The sequence below is a fragment of the Mya arenaria genome, chromosome 15 (assembly GCF_026914265.1).
Source record: "Mya arenaria isolate MELC-2E11 chromosome 15, ASM2691426v1".
Lineage (NCBI taxonomy): Eukaryota > Metazoa > Mollusca > Bivalvia > Myida > Myidae > Mya > Mya arenaria.
This window is the reverse complement of record NC_069136.1, coordinates 8,276,396-8,292,755: the sequence shown is the minus strand read 5'-3', so window position 1 is coordinate 8,292,755 and position 16,360 is coordinate 8,276,396. Positions and strand designations below refer to the sequence as shown.

The following is a 16,360-nucleotide window of genomic DNA, read 5'->3' as shown; positions in this document are numbered from 1 at the left end:
ACATAGACAGTTAACAATAGACAGCAGCCCCATCCATGTGAAGCTTCAAAAGCGCTAGAACAAGGTAGCATACATTTTTTACATCTTAGCTTACATCACGAGGCTTTCACAATACTTAAACATTTTTGCTTTACAAAATAACTCACTTTAACAACACATTTAATTATCTATGTTAAACTAATGAGGCTACATGTGGAAAGAGTGTCAATGAAAGAGAAAAGCATGCATACCTTTTCATGAGCCTTGTGGATATCATCGTTGGATGCATGTACCAGGTGTAGCGAGCCGCTACCTGATGACCAGGCTATCTTCTGTATAGCTTTTATAGTGTTCAGGTCTGGGACCACTGCTGTTGCCTGTGTAGAAATGAAGAATACTGTAAATTGTTTGTTTTTTTAGTTCATTTTTTGCATTTTTTTGATTCAGACCAATTTAGTAAACTTTTTAATAGCTAGCATCCTGTATCAAAGTGAAGAACAATGAACTTTATAAATACACTGTGATTCATTCTGCTATGCATTTAGAGTTCTATACTAACTGTTTTCTGAGGAAAAATTGTTGCAATTTTCACTGAGGACCCATGCATATGATAAACATGCGTGCAAGGGATGAGTTCAAGCAAAATTAAAAATGAGTATCGCCACATTATGTCATAAATAAACGCTTGAATATTTCTTTATATGACTGTTGTGTACCTGTTCTGCTAGTTGCTGGCCCAGCCTTATGGCAACGTTGCGGGTTGTGAACTCTGTGCTGTGGTTGGGTATGTGATGTAACGCCTGCTGTAGGATAACAGCATGGCTGTGCTCCGCGGAGGTGATGGGCGGCCCCCGAGGCTCGTTACTACACGCATCAACTACAACCTGGCAATTGGTATTTCAAGAAATCAGTTATACTCTGTTCTTAAGGCGATGTATTAAATTGTAAAGGGGCTAGAGGACTAAGATTTTATTGTTTTATTTTAAGTTTTGTTTATTTTCCGAATATTACATGGTTAGTTTGATTATCAAAATTCCAGGTTACACACCACTAACAAATGAATCGATAAAAAAACACCATTTTGTACATATAGACTCTCTTCAGAACACATATTCGAACACTTCCATTACCATGAAATTTCTGACAAAGGGTTATTTATCAAATTATAGTATGAAACTTCTAATTAAGGCTAATTATGTGTTTTTATTATTAGTAATCTATAATGGAACACTCGTGTAAGGACTATATGCACTGCTGTCATAACTAATATTTGATAGTTTATTAAAGTCTCATCAATATAACTATGTAGAACAGGCCATTCCATGTACACTAGTATGTGTATTTTTATTTTTTTTAACAATAATAAAATAGATACACTGCTTCTTTGGGATTAAATATCGAAGATTGAAATTCTAAGATAAAGTTTGCCTTGGTTCAGAAGCTGACCAGATCTTAATGGACTACGATAAGTTACTTACCTGCAACTTGGCATATCCCACAACTGTCAACATGAGCTTGCACATCTTCAATACTGACACATACGCTGACCTGAAAAACAGGGAAAACAAAGCATTTTCAGTCCTGTTGTTTTCAAATCATACATAACCATTCTCGGAAATATTCATGTACAATGTTGCGGGGCCTGTTTAAAGCCAATCCAGAATAATTCATAGTTTGCAATGTCAAGGACTTGTTAATGTCTACTGAATATGATAATACAGTATTCAAGTTAACCATCTATGTTAACCATCTGTTAAACATGCTAAATATGTTGCAACTACAATACTATGTTTTTTGTAAATGTTGAGTATTTTGGGCGTATGGCCATTGCTTACTTGAATAAACTGAATTGAATTGAATTGAGATCAATAAAATATATATCAAATATAGAGGTTTATCCATGTATGTCACCACACTAAGATCTGTTATTTGACCTTGTACATGCATTATGAAAAGGTTATAAATTCAACCAAGAGTACGGGAAATTTTGATGACTGGAATTTTTTAGACAAAAAGGGGCTCTACTTGGCACAAATGTCAATTCTGTCTCTGGCAACATTTGTATTTAATTTCATGTAAATATCATTTAATCTTAGAAGGGTGCATTTTTTGCGTAACAATGCCACTGTTACCAGGGCTATCACAATACCACAACCACCATGAAAACAATATCAGACAAGCTAATAATTAAATAATATCTATGAAATTGTCTTCACCTCCTGGTAGGTAGGTCTGCATTTGGCAGGAAATTATTCTTGGTTAACATGTTTAGTGCCAGCTGTACACCTCCACTCTTTATAAAGTTGTACTAAAAGGAAAATAAGAAAACCCTGCACATTCAACTGTATAATATAACCTGCACAGTTAACTTTATTATATAACACATTTCAAGAATATAACACATTTCAAGAATTTATATCTAAAAGCATTGGTTATTTTCATTTTGTTCAAGATATTATGACCATATACTGCTGGAACATCTTATATCTAAAAGATGTACATGTATATTTTTTGTTACATTAAAATTAAGAAAATGAGGGGGTGTTTAAAAGTTTGGATTCTGAAGATTGCAATAAGACAAAAGTGTAAAAATACCTGGAATTCAAATGCATCCTCTGCCATTGGATCTTGAGAAGGCATCAACAGACTGTACGCAACCTTTAAACAACAGTATCATTGAAATCATAACAGTGTTTTCAAAACCATTTACTTACAAGTAAGCTTGTTAGTTCTACATATGCATCATGTTTTTCAAACATGTGTATTACAATCAACACATTGAATGTTTTGTTTCACAATATTAACAGACGATATTGATTTCTATAAAAATATCCTGTTCATTATTTCTATTCTCCCCAAACAGACCCAACTAGAGCTGTCACAGGAGTGACGAGTACCCCCAAATGCCGCCTGAACACAGGAATGGCAAACCATTCCTTTGAAAAGAGGCCATAACTGTCAAGCCTTTCATGAGTTATCGTCGGGAAACCGTTTTTCTATTTTTAGTAACAGTGACCTTGACCTTGGCCCCACCAGCCCCAATATCGAACTTGACTTTTATCTTCTGATGTTACACCTGTGTACCAATTTTTTTTTTTAAATCTGTCAAGCCTTTCATGAGTTATCGTCCAGAAACCATGAAAACCGACCGACCAACCAACTGACAAGCTCACTAACTTGATCACTAACTTGATCTGTATCTTCTGATGTTACACCTGTGTGCCAAAAATTGTTCAAATCCGTCTAGCCTTTCATGAGTTATTGTCCGAAACTGTTTTTCTTTTTTTAGTAACAGTGACCTTGACCCCACCAGCCCCAATATCGAACTTGACCTGTATCTTCTGATGTTACACCTGTGTACCAAATTTTTTTCCAAATCTGTCAAGCCTTTCATGAGTTATCGTCGGGAAACCGTTTTTCTATTTTTAGTAACAGTGACCTTGACCTTGGCCCCACCAATCCCAATATCGAACTTGACCAAAAAAATTTCAAATCTGTCTAGCCTTTCATGAGTTATCATCCGGAAACCATGAAAACCGACAGACCGACAGACAGACCGACCGACAAGCTCACTCTTATATACCCCCTCAAACTTCGTTTGTGGGGGTATAATAAATATCTTTACAGCATACAAGCCCACTCACCTCAATGTTATAGAGAACCTGTGAAGGTGAGGAGTTGAAGAACATGGTCTCTAGTTGCTGTGATACGCCCGTCCCCGTCCGTGCATGCTCACTGCACATCGTCCGGAGTTTCTCCTTGGTACCAGAGTCTGAATAAACAGGTTGTTTGACAGTGATTTTTACATTGTAAAATAAACATGTATAGGGTACAGAGCCATAACTTGAGGAGGTTTTATTTCTCATTTTTGGGCTGAAAACCAGTCAACAAAATGCATTACCTCTTACCATCAGGTTTGTTAATTTTTTATGAAACTTTCATTGAGAAAAGGTAGACTAAAGAGGCAACAAAAATAATTTTTGTTTCAAAATGTTGTTTTTTTTACTTTTCTAAACGCCTCCTAACAAACCAATACATTACAAGACCCTACTGTCTTAAATCATATTTTATAAATTTTATTGACTTTGTTACTGTATTTAAAGGAACATCACTTTTAACAGAAAAAAGTAATCATAAGATCTGACCTGGATCTTGTCAGCCTAGAGCAATAACTCGATAACTGCACAAAGAAATAGAAGCAGATATGAGTTCTTGCATAAAGACAGCGATATCTATTTTTAATTTTAGATACTTTATGAATGGCCAATTTTTTAGTTGTAAAATTTGTTACACGATGATTATATCAGAATATTTCAACATAGAACTCCTCGATCTAACCTGCAGGCATAAGTTTGAGAAGTGTCCTGGCCGTGTCCCTTAGCTTGGAGACTTGCAACGAACAGCCAAGATCTCCTAGCTGGAACAGGAACTGGCAGCAACGCTGGTTGTTTGACATCAGCTGCAACAAGCAACCATGTTATGTAGTATTTATATCATCTTGGGAAACATAGACAAATTATCCTTTAAACTTCAGATATACAGACAAAAATCCAACCAAGGTGATAGAGATAGGTGGCAGAGAATGCTTCTTGATTTTCACTGCATTCAAATACATGTACAAAATCTGTTGTACGGTTAATCAAACACATGGGACTTATTCATGGTCTTTATGATCAAATACCTCTACATTTCAGTCTGGTTATACATGCATGTCAAGCATCTAACAAAATACAAAATATGCATATCAACAGAAAAGAACTTCACAAACTAAATCCAAGAAAACTCACCACTCCAGGGAGACAGTTTTCTGCCTCTATGTTTGGCCCGTCAAATGCGTGGTGGGGTGATCCCCCTGAACTGTCAGAGCTTGTGTCGGGGCTGGATGGCATCGAGTTGCCCACATGTACCAGCTTTGCTGATATCAACTGTCAATGTAAATAAAACATTCAATCCAAAATACAAAAATGACCTTCCATCCAATCCTTCAATACCTTTAAATTTGACCTATAGATAGAATTCCTTGTTTTTAATTTAAACATTTTTTTTGCCAGAGTATTTGGACTTGCTACACATAACTACAGCATCTGAGATGATGACAGACCCTAAAATCACAATCAGAAACAATTACAGCTTCAGTATGAGGGAGACAGGGTTTATGGACTTAGAACCTTCTTGAAAATGCTTTTATAAAAGTCATTTATATCCATATCAAGATACTTATGAACAAACTTAACAAAAGTACTAGTATGAAATTAAAGCTCCCGATCCTGGTTTCAGATATTATCTTTAACTTGACCATCCCTGAGACATATAGTCATTATGAACGTGTGTGCTAGTTTCCGTCCTATACACCACCAAATCCAGCACCACTCACCATTTTATCCCGGAGTGGCACCTGGGAGATGAGTTTTTTGTCCTCACTTGGCTCAAGTAGATCCCCGTTGATGTAGAGGTCCACCTTCACGTTGCTGTTAGCCTTGACCCGGTGAAGGATGTGGCGACGTACCGCTCCTAAACCACGGGAGTGTAAGATACATTTTAGTGGAATATTTGCCGTCTACTGTTTGGGATTGTATTTGGTCATGTAAAATGGCTCAATAACAAGCTTGACTACATATATCAAGTGGGTATGTATTGTAATCTGCTATATATAACAGGTCGGTACATTTTTTGAGGGGAGAGGAGGGAGGTGACCAAAAAGTGAATCGAGGCCCGATATATATATCATTACTGTAATGGTATGTTTTTACGCTTATGGGAGAATATCATACTAATTCTTGATGGGGAAATGTGACCATACAGGTAGACAGTGGTCCCTTCATTTATCATACTACTTCTGAGGACATACCTATGGTTTCATTTGTGTGCGACCAGATCTCAATGTCATCAACCTGCCGTCCCTGGTTGGGAAATCGCACCACCAGAGTGACCAGCTTTCCCCGACATGCCCTAGTGTAACACAAACTTAGGAATAAACAAACATGTTGTTGATTAACAAAAAGTGATGTTACTCGAAAACTATTTCAATACTTTTTGTTTACAATTTTCTGTGTGTTTTTTTATCATTTGCAAGTGCTTATTTTTCTAACAAAAAAACTTTTAACTAAGGCACCTTAGAACACATTCAAAAGCCTACATGTTTCTACAAATTTAAGTGCCAAGGCCTAAAAAAATATTCTACTGGTTCTGGTAACCCGACTCTACAAACAAAATAGGCTCTCCTGTGTGTTTATAGTTTGTTTGTTAAAAAAAGGGGTTTGTGTGTGTATGTTTTAATATGTAGTTCAAAAGCTGTATACTTAAGTTACCTTTAAGGGACTTTCCCATAGATGACAATAACATTCTTAAGGAAAACAAAACAAAAACTACCTAACTTATCTATTTCTGGACAAGATGTGAACCAAAATCACACACGCCTTTTTATGAACTATAGTCTTAAAATACATTTCAATCTCTTCACCTATATTTGAAAGAAAGCCTTCACTTTAAATTATTCTTCAGTAGATGGGAATCCAAATTTTCCCTTAATTTAAAATATCTCTTACATATAATTTCAAACCAAAAATCTTATGCATATTTTGAACAAATAACTAAGGTCATTTAAATACCTGCTTAGTGGTAAAATGGACCTCTCTTCTCCGAACTGTTCATCACATTCGTTCACATACTCCTTAAGGACAGTCAGTGCTCGAATCATCCGTGTGGTTTCAGCCATCAGTTGACTGCTGGATTCCTTGTCACCCTCAAGCACCGATATTGTATCATACAGGGCCTGAAAGTGAAAAAATCACCATAAAATAGTTTACAAGCCAGCAATTTTGATTTTTGTGCAATTCTCCACCATCAACTTCAATATCTCCCTTGACTGAATCCAAAAATAATGGTGTCCCAATGGATGTAGAAAGTACAAATTGAAACAGAGAATACAATGTATTTATTTTATACTGTCCATCCAAGCTGTTGATCGCTCTCTTACATTGCCACTGCGACATGGTGTGCATACTGGGTAAGCAAGGAATCCTACAATATTTTTTATTTCAATTTGGTCATAGGCATAATATCATTATGTAACTTCATTCAACTGTGAGCCTGTTCATGGGGCCAGGTATGTTTGTAGTCAGAACCCTGCAAAATAATATCACACACAGGATCTGGAACGTACCTTAAGTCTGTCCATGGTGGTCTGCATAAAGTCCTCATGTATCTCCACCTGTGACTGCTGCAGACGTGGGCCCAGGTTGGTGAAGGTGTCCTTCAGAAGAGTGATAGCCTTCTCAGCAACATCCTCAGGCCCATGCATCACCTCCTGGGGTAAATAAACAACAAAACCATTACAATTATTTGATGTATAAAGGTCACAGGCTCCACCTTCCGACACATGACCAAGACAAACTCCTGTTGGTTTTTGCCCCTATCTGGAATATTTCTTGGCTCTATTTTCTAAAATTGGAGTGCTCTTACACAGGTAACTGATGCAGTCGGTGAATTGTGCCTTTAACTTCTTTTTGAATCTACTACAAACACCAACACCAGCAGATACTTAACTTACAAATTGACAACAATCAAATGACTTTTCCATTTAATAACAATTAATCCCATACCCTCCAAAGATAGTCGTATCCCACAAGTTCAAGGTCTTCCATCATGTAACCGCCCCGACGCTTCTGGATCAACTTATTCTCCTTCACGTTCACATGCTTGAAGAAACGCTCAAAACAGCTGAAATGTACATCATGTATAAATCAGTCTCACAGAACGTCTAAAATGTGATATTAAAGGGTGAGAGTGGTCTAGAGGTATAGGTGTCCGCCTCTTACCCAGCTTGTGGGTTCGATCCCCGCAAGAGGTACTTTCTCATGGCCTCTCAAATGGACGGACACCAGTACTGGTTTCTGCCCAGAAAACAGACTTGAGAGTGATCTTATAAGCTAACAGCTTTTGTCACAATCGAGCTTAAATAAGTTAGTATAAGTCAAAGCTTTCTAATGGCTTTGAGTTTGTTTATTTGCTGTTTTGCATATAAATAAATGCTTCAATACACCACAGTTTGCATCTAGTAGCTTATATGTGTAATAATATATTAAAGCACCAAAGGACAGTGATTCATTATTCATTGACCTTAAATGAGTCACTGTGTTTTGAGAGTCCCCAATGTAATATTTGCCAAACTTTTAAAACTAAAGAAATGTTAAGGATATTTTCTGAAAAGATACCTCAACAATTTTTTTCACAAAAATTCAGCAGTTGAAACAAATAATATATCAAAAAGTCCATGATCTTCAGGAACAACCCTCATATTCCAGTTCATAGTTCTTACTTCATTCCATTTTCTGTAAGCAGACTGGGATCAAACTGGAGAATGTTTTTCTCGAAGAATTCCCTCGTTATTTCTGGATCTAAATCTGGCTCCTCCCCCATAAGCTACAACAGATATGGAGAAAACATAAGTGAATTTAAAAAGCTAAGCAAGCACATTTACCCACAATTGTCAGTTGTTATTTTACATATTTTCAAGCAGTCTATTATCTAAACAATAAATTTAGCAGTTATACAGGTATAGGAGGGTGCTGCACCCTACCCTCTTTTGGTAACACCCATCTGTCGTCATGGAGACCAGCATGTGCACACTTCTGCTTTCTTAGAATTGAGTGATTTAGATAAGCAAATGATTCCATTGCTTTGTTAAAGCTAATCATATAATTATCAATACATACAACCTAAATATATGTGGCAGTTGAAACCTTAAACTACTCCAAAACCGTTAAGTACATGTAGGCTATTCTTCTACAAACAAGTATACACCAACATTTGTAGAATACCAAAGGTTTACAAACAAAATCTACAATGGTTTTGATGTGTAAGTCACTTAAGTACTCAACTATCCTTAAACAATATTCCATAGGGAAGTGTACATTACCTTTGCAAACCACTTGAAGCATGCTTCTCTGTCTGTCGGGTAGATGGCATTCTCTGCAAGGCAGTGCCATATCTGAAATATACATATTTTAAAAAATGTACTAGTATTTCTAAAACAAGAGCAATGCCGAGAAAACTATGTCTTTTATTTCTTTTCTCTGACGATTAACGGCATAACTCGACTACATGTGCTTAAATTTACAGCTCAAATTAATTGGACTTCGTTAAAATGTTTAATACAAATTGAAACTGCACACTGCATCTTCTTTTATCATGCATGTATTGTTTTATTTAAATCTGTTGAGTAATTTAGAAGTTACACTGCTGACAAGAAAAACTAGCCTTTCATGAGTTATCGTCCGGAAACCGTTTTTCTATTTTTAGTAACAGTGACCTTGACCTTGGCCCCACCAGCCCAATATCGAACTTGACCTGTATCTTCTGATGTTACATCTGTGTACCAAAAATTGTTCAAATCTGTCTAGCCTTTCATGAGTTATCGTCCGGAAACCATGAAAACCGACAGACCGACCGACAGACAGACCGACCGTCAGACTGACCGACCGACAAGCTCACTCCCATATACCCCCTCAAACTTCGTTTGTGGGGGTATAATAATGAAGCATTCAGGAGGACATAATCTGTGTATATGCCACCCACCTGTCTAGCTTGAGATTCACACAGCCAGAGTTGTCCGTCCTTGAGGAGAAAGCGGAGAAATCGGAGCCGCTCCTGTACTTGAACCACATGGTTAAACCTCCCGTCATGTAAAATATCCACAGGATCAACGCTTGGGTGCTCTATAGGGGAGGTAGATGATCAGTGTGAAACAGAGATTGATAAAAATAGTCAACGTTTATGTTGAGGATTATTCAACTCTGACTTTTATTTGTAGCCTTAATACCCTCAGAAAAGCATTGAAACAACTTATTCATGTATAGAAATTCAGGCTTGCCTGATGGTTCAAACCTACCTCAATTCTTTCGAACTTATAGAAAATTTTAACTTTAAAGAATGGGATTTATGGGATTTTGCCTATTTCATACGAGAATAGAAATTTGGCCTAATGCTAGAAATTCTCACACTATATTTAATCACCTTCCATGTTGAAATTTACATTTGAAAACAAAAAGAGGAGATAGCGATGAAATTTACTGCAATTAACATGGCACAAAACATTACATAGATGTGTGTTGGTTCACATCATATTAATAATGCTTTACTGTAACTGCTGTTTAAACTGTTGGCAGTGAACACTGAGACCTGATTACAGAAGTTTGGTCCTTCTATATCAATAAGTTATACCCATAAATGGCTCTTATAGAATTTTTTATGGAATACAGTAACCTTGAGAGCAAGAGATGTACTAGTCTCTGTTTAACCCAAACAATCGTAGGTTGGAATTCTACAAGTGCAAAGTTGCAGTTGTTATGACAAGGAAGCTAAAGTAAAGAATTAACTGAAACTAAATCATGAAGCTTACCTTTGGCATAAGCCCTGGCCTTGTTCATATAGGCGGAGAGATTCTGAGCGACAGCCATCACAATGGCGTGGTTCGTCTGGAGGATGCTGATCACCGAGTTGCGGTAATACACATGTGATACTCTGTTAGGCACGTGGGGGTAGTTCTGGGGAGCCTGAAATGTAACACAACAACATTGCATTTAAGTATACAGATTTTTTCTCCCTTTTGTTATGGAGTTAAAAATGAAATAACTTTGCCTTTAAAATTAGGGATTGGTAAAGTTTAATGTTATATGGACAGGCCCTGCAGTTTCACCTTAATGCTATTTACATGTATGAACAATGTGTTAACCATGAATTAAGTCAAGGATATTTTTGCAAACGGCCAGGTAGTTATATCAGAAGTGTTATAGAAGACTGTGATGTGCCTGCCATTTACAAGTTATGCCAGTTCAGTCCACCATAACAAAAGCCTTCTTGGGGTCTCTCCTAATTGACACCAGGACTAAGAATATTTGTACCTAGGAAAGCCTTTTATCAGTAGTTTATATCTCTTTCAGGTAGGAAATAGCTCCTAGGATTCTACATGAAACTGCCCACTGGTTTCAAGCCTGGGAACCAACATTTAGTTCTGTATTATCTTAGAGCAATTTTTGCAATAAAAAAAAAATAAAATTGACCTACACGGGTTAGTTTGTCAAAACATCTTGAATACAACAGATTTACAGGCTTTTAAGAATTTAGCTGAACACCTTATTTGAACTTGATTTAATGGAATAAAATTTAGTTAGTTACTAATATTTTATTGTGATACTGATTAAAAAGTATCCAAACTCTTTGAAAGGAGAATATTAAGCATATATTGTGATATCAAACTACAGAGGAATTGACTTTATCCTATTATTTATCAGATTAGCTATAGTAACAGGCTTAACAATGAAAAATCAGCCAATAAAAACAGTCATTTACCTCTGGAAAGAGCTGACAGATTTCCCGTATCTGTTTGAGGGACGGCAACACCCACTTGTCGTTCTTTAGTTCCTCCACAAACTTGGAGATCCAGCTCATCTTCTGGGCATCACGGTCTTGCTGTTAGTTAAACAAGTAAGAAAGTAGTTAAAAATTTCTTGTTAAAGGTGTGATAGTTGACAAGCAATATGATCTGACGACTTATATTCAGACTTTACTTGAAAAACTCTTATCAAACTCTGATTACTCCGATATCGTCTTATATTTAATTGTTCATACGTTTTCTTAAACATAAAGAAAATTTCAACACATGTCAAGATTTCGTGTTAATTACTGCTTCAATTAAGAAGAATGATTAATTACTAATTCAAGTTTGCCAGAAGCATGTTTATCTGCACAATAACCCCATTACCTGACTGCAGCTATAGTCCAGGATCTTGATGTGTGCCGACAAGGCCTGGTCCATAATCTCCGTGGGCACATCCTCGCTGTGTGCAAGGTTCCATAACAGCCCCAGCACCTGCATATAGTGGATTCACAGATACTGTTTAATAACATAATGCTTTATTTGGTTGTTACTTTTCTTAATTTTCTAATGGTAACTTTTCCCAAACGGCTGGGTTCCATAACAGTTACAATAAATGTATCAGACATAGAAAATGAATGAATTATAAATGAACCACATTTACACATAAACAGCTGTTCATAACATGAATAAATATGTTACAATATTTGATGTATTGTTAATTTTCAGCGACAAGCTGAAGTTTTTTAGTACATTTTGTTATTACAGATTTATAAAAGACTATTAATTAATTCTTTTCAATGTTCTTTTACACATTTCTTAGAAAATACAGTCACATGGTGATAATCCATTCCACTGTAATTGTGGAATTGTCTATCTGCAACTAAAGCCAGTAATATTCAATTTTTAACTGTACTCATTGTTTAATCTCTTCTGAACACTCTTTAACACTCTTTTAAGGTACATTTAGAATCCAATGGGCAAATTTTCAGCCTTTCAGAACACACAATTTAAAGCCACAACATATATTTTTCCCACCTTATGGGCCATTATTCCCTCCTTGTCATCCTCGGCCAGTCGTCTGATCAGCTCCAGTAACTTCTCCCTTTGTTTCTTGGAGGCATGCTGCCAGCTCGCCTGTACAGTGAATACACATGATGTTGTCAACAACTTGTGGAATTAGCAAACATCATCATGATCATCATCACCAGTGATGTATCAGTGCAACACCACCACCATCATCATCAGCACCATCATTATCATCATCATCATCAAAATCAGCACCAGTGCACCATCATCATTCAAACCAATTTTGATCAGTGTTTTTTAAACATGTACATAGCTCTACAAACACATGTTATATGATATTACAATTGACTTTTGTTACACCAAAACTCTTTTTCCTTTATCAAATATTATCTCAAAATGGCGCAACCAAATTTAATCATAAAATTGCCTCATCTCTCCCTACCTGGAAGCATTCAAACAAGTGGTCGAGCTGCTCCGGGGAGAAGTCCCAGGCCAGTTTTGCCAGCAGATCATGAACGTTCTTCACTATGGCATCGTGCTTCCCGGACTGAAAATATAATCAGGAAACTCATGATGTTTCATCATCATGCAACACAGGCTTTGTTTTTTTCTGCATGAGCATTGATGGAAAAATAATTGATTTTTGCCTATAAACCTATATTGGATTACATTTGTTGATGCAATTTTTTCACGGTAAAAAAATTCTACCGACAAATGTTCACTGTGAGAGGCAACAAGCAAGGAGTTACCCCCCGGTAACCTTATCGGACCTGTGCTTTCACACTGCATTAACGCACATAAATCAAAATCAGTTATAATTCTAAGATTTTTTTCTGTGCATACCGTATTTTGATTTTAATAGTTTTCAGTATAATTTGTTATTTGCTTTTTTCACTAATAAAAAACCCCAGCAAATATTTGAAACGCTTTTTGTCATTGGGTTAATCACATCAGGCTTATCAAGTCAGAGTTAAGAAGTTAAATACACAATGACATCATTATTATATAAGTCAGTTTTTCATTACAGAAAAGTCCTAAGCAATTTAAATATTTTAAAATTGACTAAAACTTGATTTAACTGGAACATTGCACTAATTATGTTGTCATCAAAACAACCTACTTGAGCCTCCCAGAGTTTATCGAGGTTCTGTAGAGAGAGGGCTTTCTCTTTGATCATGAAGCGGAGAATTTTCTCCAGCTTTTCCACATACTGGGGCTGATGTAGGCTGTCCCTCAACACAATAGATAGCACTTCATTTTCCTGGATCCATTCCTGTGAAAAACAGAATAACAAAGTGATACTTTATTCTAAAATTGACTTGATGTGAATTGGATTGCACCTCCTGCTTGGAGAAATGTGTCGCAATATAGGACTTCCTGCAGTCAGAAAACTAAGATTTGAAATTAAAATTTGCTGGAGAAATAGAACCAAAATAAAACTACATAATTAAATTCAGTTTTGCCAGAAGTGACTTTGGGGAAAAAAATGATGCAACACAAAAAGGCATGTTATTTACAAAACACAATTGGATTGGCCACATTGGTCTTAGTTTCAACTAATACTGATAGCATTGAATACCAGTCAAGGCCAACTTCTCGATCCCACTTACAGCCATTTTCTCCGCAGTTAGCCATTCATCCTCCTCGGCCGGCGTGTGTCGACTGGAGTGGTATGACACGTTCGCTATCACCTTATTCACCTCATTCAGTGCATTCATCTTCCCATTAAACGAGGATATTTGCAGCAACCTGAAGAGAAATGTAGTTTATACTGCTTTATTTAAGCTGTGGAGACATATGAAAGCTCATATAACTCTCAAGTCGGTCTCCAGAGTAGAAATCAGTACTGGTGTCCAGAAAACTTTCCCATGGTGGGGCTCAAAATCACAACCTCTTGGGTGAGAGGCATACTACAATGACTCTCAAGTCAGTTTTCTGAGAAGAAACCAGTACTGGTGTCCAGAGAATGTTCCTCTGGTAGGACTTGAAATCACAACCTCTTTGGTGACAACAATACCACTAGTCTAGGGTTTAAGCTGCAATCTGTCCTTTTTTTATTGCCCCCTCCTGCCCTCATTGAGACCAGCATGTGCACCCTTTTGCCTTCATAGAAATAAATGCTTAAGACTATCAAAAATTTGTTCACACTGCTTACTTAACATATTCGGCAGTAGAAACTTATTATTACTTATTATTTAAAGCTGCACTCTCATAGATTGAACGTTTTGACAACTTTTTTATTTTTCGTCTTGGAACGAGCCAATCCATGGAAACCAATTATATAAGACTGCTGACAAAAAATTAGATCACAGATCTTTATATCATATTTCAAAAATTGATGTTTTATGCATTTTTCTTAAACCGTTAGTTAGCTATAAAACATTAATTTTCGAACAGAAATATGAAAATCTATTATCTGATATTTTGTCAGCAATCTTATATCATTTGATTTCTAGATATTTACGCAAAAATTTACTCTTTCCAATACGAAAAATAAAAAAGTTGTAAAAATGGTATATCTGTGAGAGTGCAGCTTTTTAAGCACAATTCATGAAGTTGGTAAAATTCTTAAATGTGCCCTTTACTCCCTAAGCACCCTGTCCTTTTTAAAAAAAATGGCTAAAACCCTACACTAGTCTATCCTCAACCCCTGTAGGGTTTGAACCCACACCTTCTTAAATGAGAGGTGGACACATATTTGTTTATACCACTAAACCACTTTCAGCTTCTGAATTCGGAAGGTGTGAGTTGATTAATTGTTAGCAACTGATCCATTCTCAATTGTTGGGCTTTGAAGATGTAGTAACTTTATAAACATTTTATCAATTGAAAATATCAGTCATACACTTCTATTAAACCTTACCAGGAAGTTACTGTCTGCCTTTCACTACCCTATCTTTCATTTCCCTATATATTACAGGGCTCTCACTAGGCTGAAAATTTTGGGAGAAGTGACTTCTCCCTTCAGTCAATTTAGGGAGAAGTGGGGAGACTTTAAGGAGAAGTGATACTTTTCATAACACCTGATGCAAAAACTATGCCATACCAAACCTCAGTTTATATTCACATTCAAATTGATTGCTATAACTATATAAAATGTTCATAAAATAATGTATCGTTTTTGGCTCAGCAAAAGTGTATTTGTCAATGTCACATAGTTTATCTCCAAATAGCATCTAAAATGAAACAAAAACCAAGACAGCTAAGGATTTGAAACAATCAAAATGACTTATAAGTTAACTGACAATATAGTAGGGGGACGAATCTTATTTTGGTACGTTCGGAATTGGGTACGAATGTCACATTCAGCTATGCTGTTATTTACTTGTCTCTGGCTAAATGATTTTAAATATGCTGGCATTTAAGAACCAAATGACATTTAAATCACTGTCCTTGATGAAAACTTTACCAATACATAATGGGAGGTTGAGAAATTAAAATTGTTCTGACAAAATGGCGATCTCGCCGATTTTTTTGACATCGTAAACAGGAGGAAAATACTTTAAGTACTAAAACTCTACATAAAGCAAAACAAATTATATTTGTTGTGTTTACAAATCATTTTTTTTTTATCATTTGCATTTCACTAAAACCAATATTAAATATTTGGTGATACGTCATGTTATTGATTTTCTGAGCGGAACCTTGCCGATGGCCCAAGATGGCTATGACCGTCTGCTTCAAAAGCAACAATGTTTAAAATGTCTTGCATTATTTGTTCAATACATATACCAATTACTTTTTAACTTCATTTATGCTTGACACGATTTTTCATATTTATGTCGCCATTTCTATCTCATTTTAACGAATGTATATCATTTGATAAGGGTCTTCTCAATGTACATTCTGATTGGTTAACTTTCGATAGCTCCGCCTACCGGCGATGTTTTGGTATTGGATGACACGGCCCAATCATCGGATTAGGAGATTATCAAATTTTATGAATGGCTTATTGTGATGTTTTGACTAATGGGACAG

General features: G+C 36.2%; 1 protein-coding gene across 4 annotated transcripts in view; it reads right to left on the bottom strand.

The window, feature by feature from the left end:
- The window catches only part of LOC128219628 (probable ubiquitin carboxyl-terminal hydrolase FAF-X), a 49,736-nt gene that overhangs the window by 20,637 nt on the left and 12,739 nt on the right, over positions 1-16,360 (bottom strand). For all 4 annotated transcript variants that reach the window (XM_052927513.1, XM_052927516.1, XM_052927514.1 and 1 more), the window contains exons 10-32: positions 13,993-14,131; positions 13,503-13,655; positions 12,825-12,929; positions 12,392-12,490; positions 11,741-11,848; positions 11,329-11,448; positions 10,379-10,532; positions 9,556-9,695; positions 8,897-8,968; positions 8,297-8,400; positions 7,581-7,698; positions 7,142-7,285; positions 6,588-6,751; positions 5,828-5,928; positions 5,354-5,490; positions 4,767-4,904; positions 4,318-4,438; positions 3,624-3,751; positions 2,575-2,637; positions 2,196-2,287; positions 1,458-1,527; positions 696-863; positions 231-356 (exon numbers count right to left, since the gene is read on the bottom strand). In XM_052927513.1, coding sequence (XP_052783473.1) covers positions 231-356; positions 696-863; positions 1,458-1,527; positions 2,196-2,287; positions 2,575-2,637; positions 3,624-3,751; positions 4,318-4,438; positions 4,767-4,904; positions 5,354-5,490; positions 5,828-5,928; positions 6,588-6,751; positions 7,142-7,285; positions 7,581-7,698; positions 8,297-8,400; positions 8,897-8,968; positions 9,556-9,695; positions 10,379-10,532; positions 11,329-11,448; positions 11,741-11,848; positions 12,392-12,490; positions 12,825-12,929; positions 13,503-13,655; positions 13,993-14,131 — 2,764 coding nt within the window. The remainder of the gene's footprint in view (positions 1-230; positions 357-695; positions 864-1,457; positions 1,528-2,195; positions 2,288-2,574; positions 2,638-3,623; positions 3,752-4,317; positions 4,439-4,766; positions 4,905-5,353; positions 5,491-5,827; positions 5,929-6,587; positions 6,752-7,141; positions 7,286-7,580; positions 7,699-8,296; positions 8,401-8,896; positions 8,969-9,555; positions 9,696-10,378; positions 10,533-11,328; positions 11,449-11,740; positions 11,849-12,391; positions 12,491-12,824; positions 12,930-13,502; positions 13,656-13,992; positions 14,132-16,360) is intronic.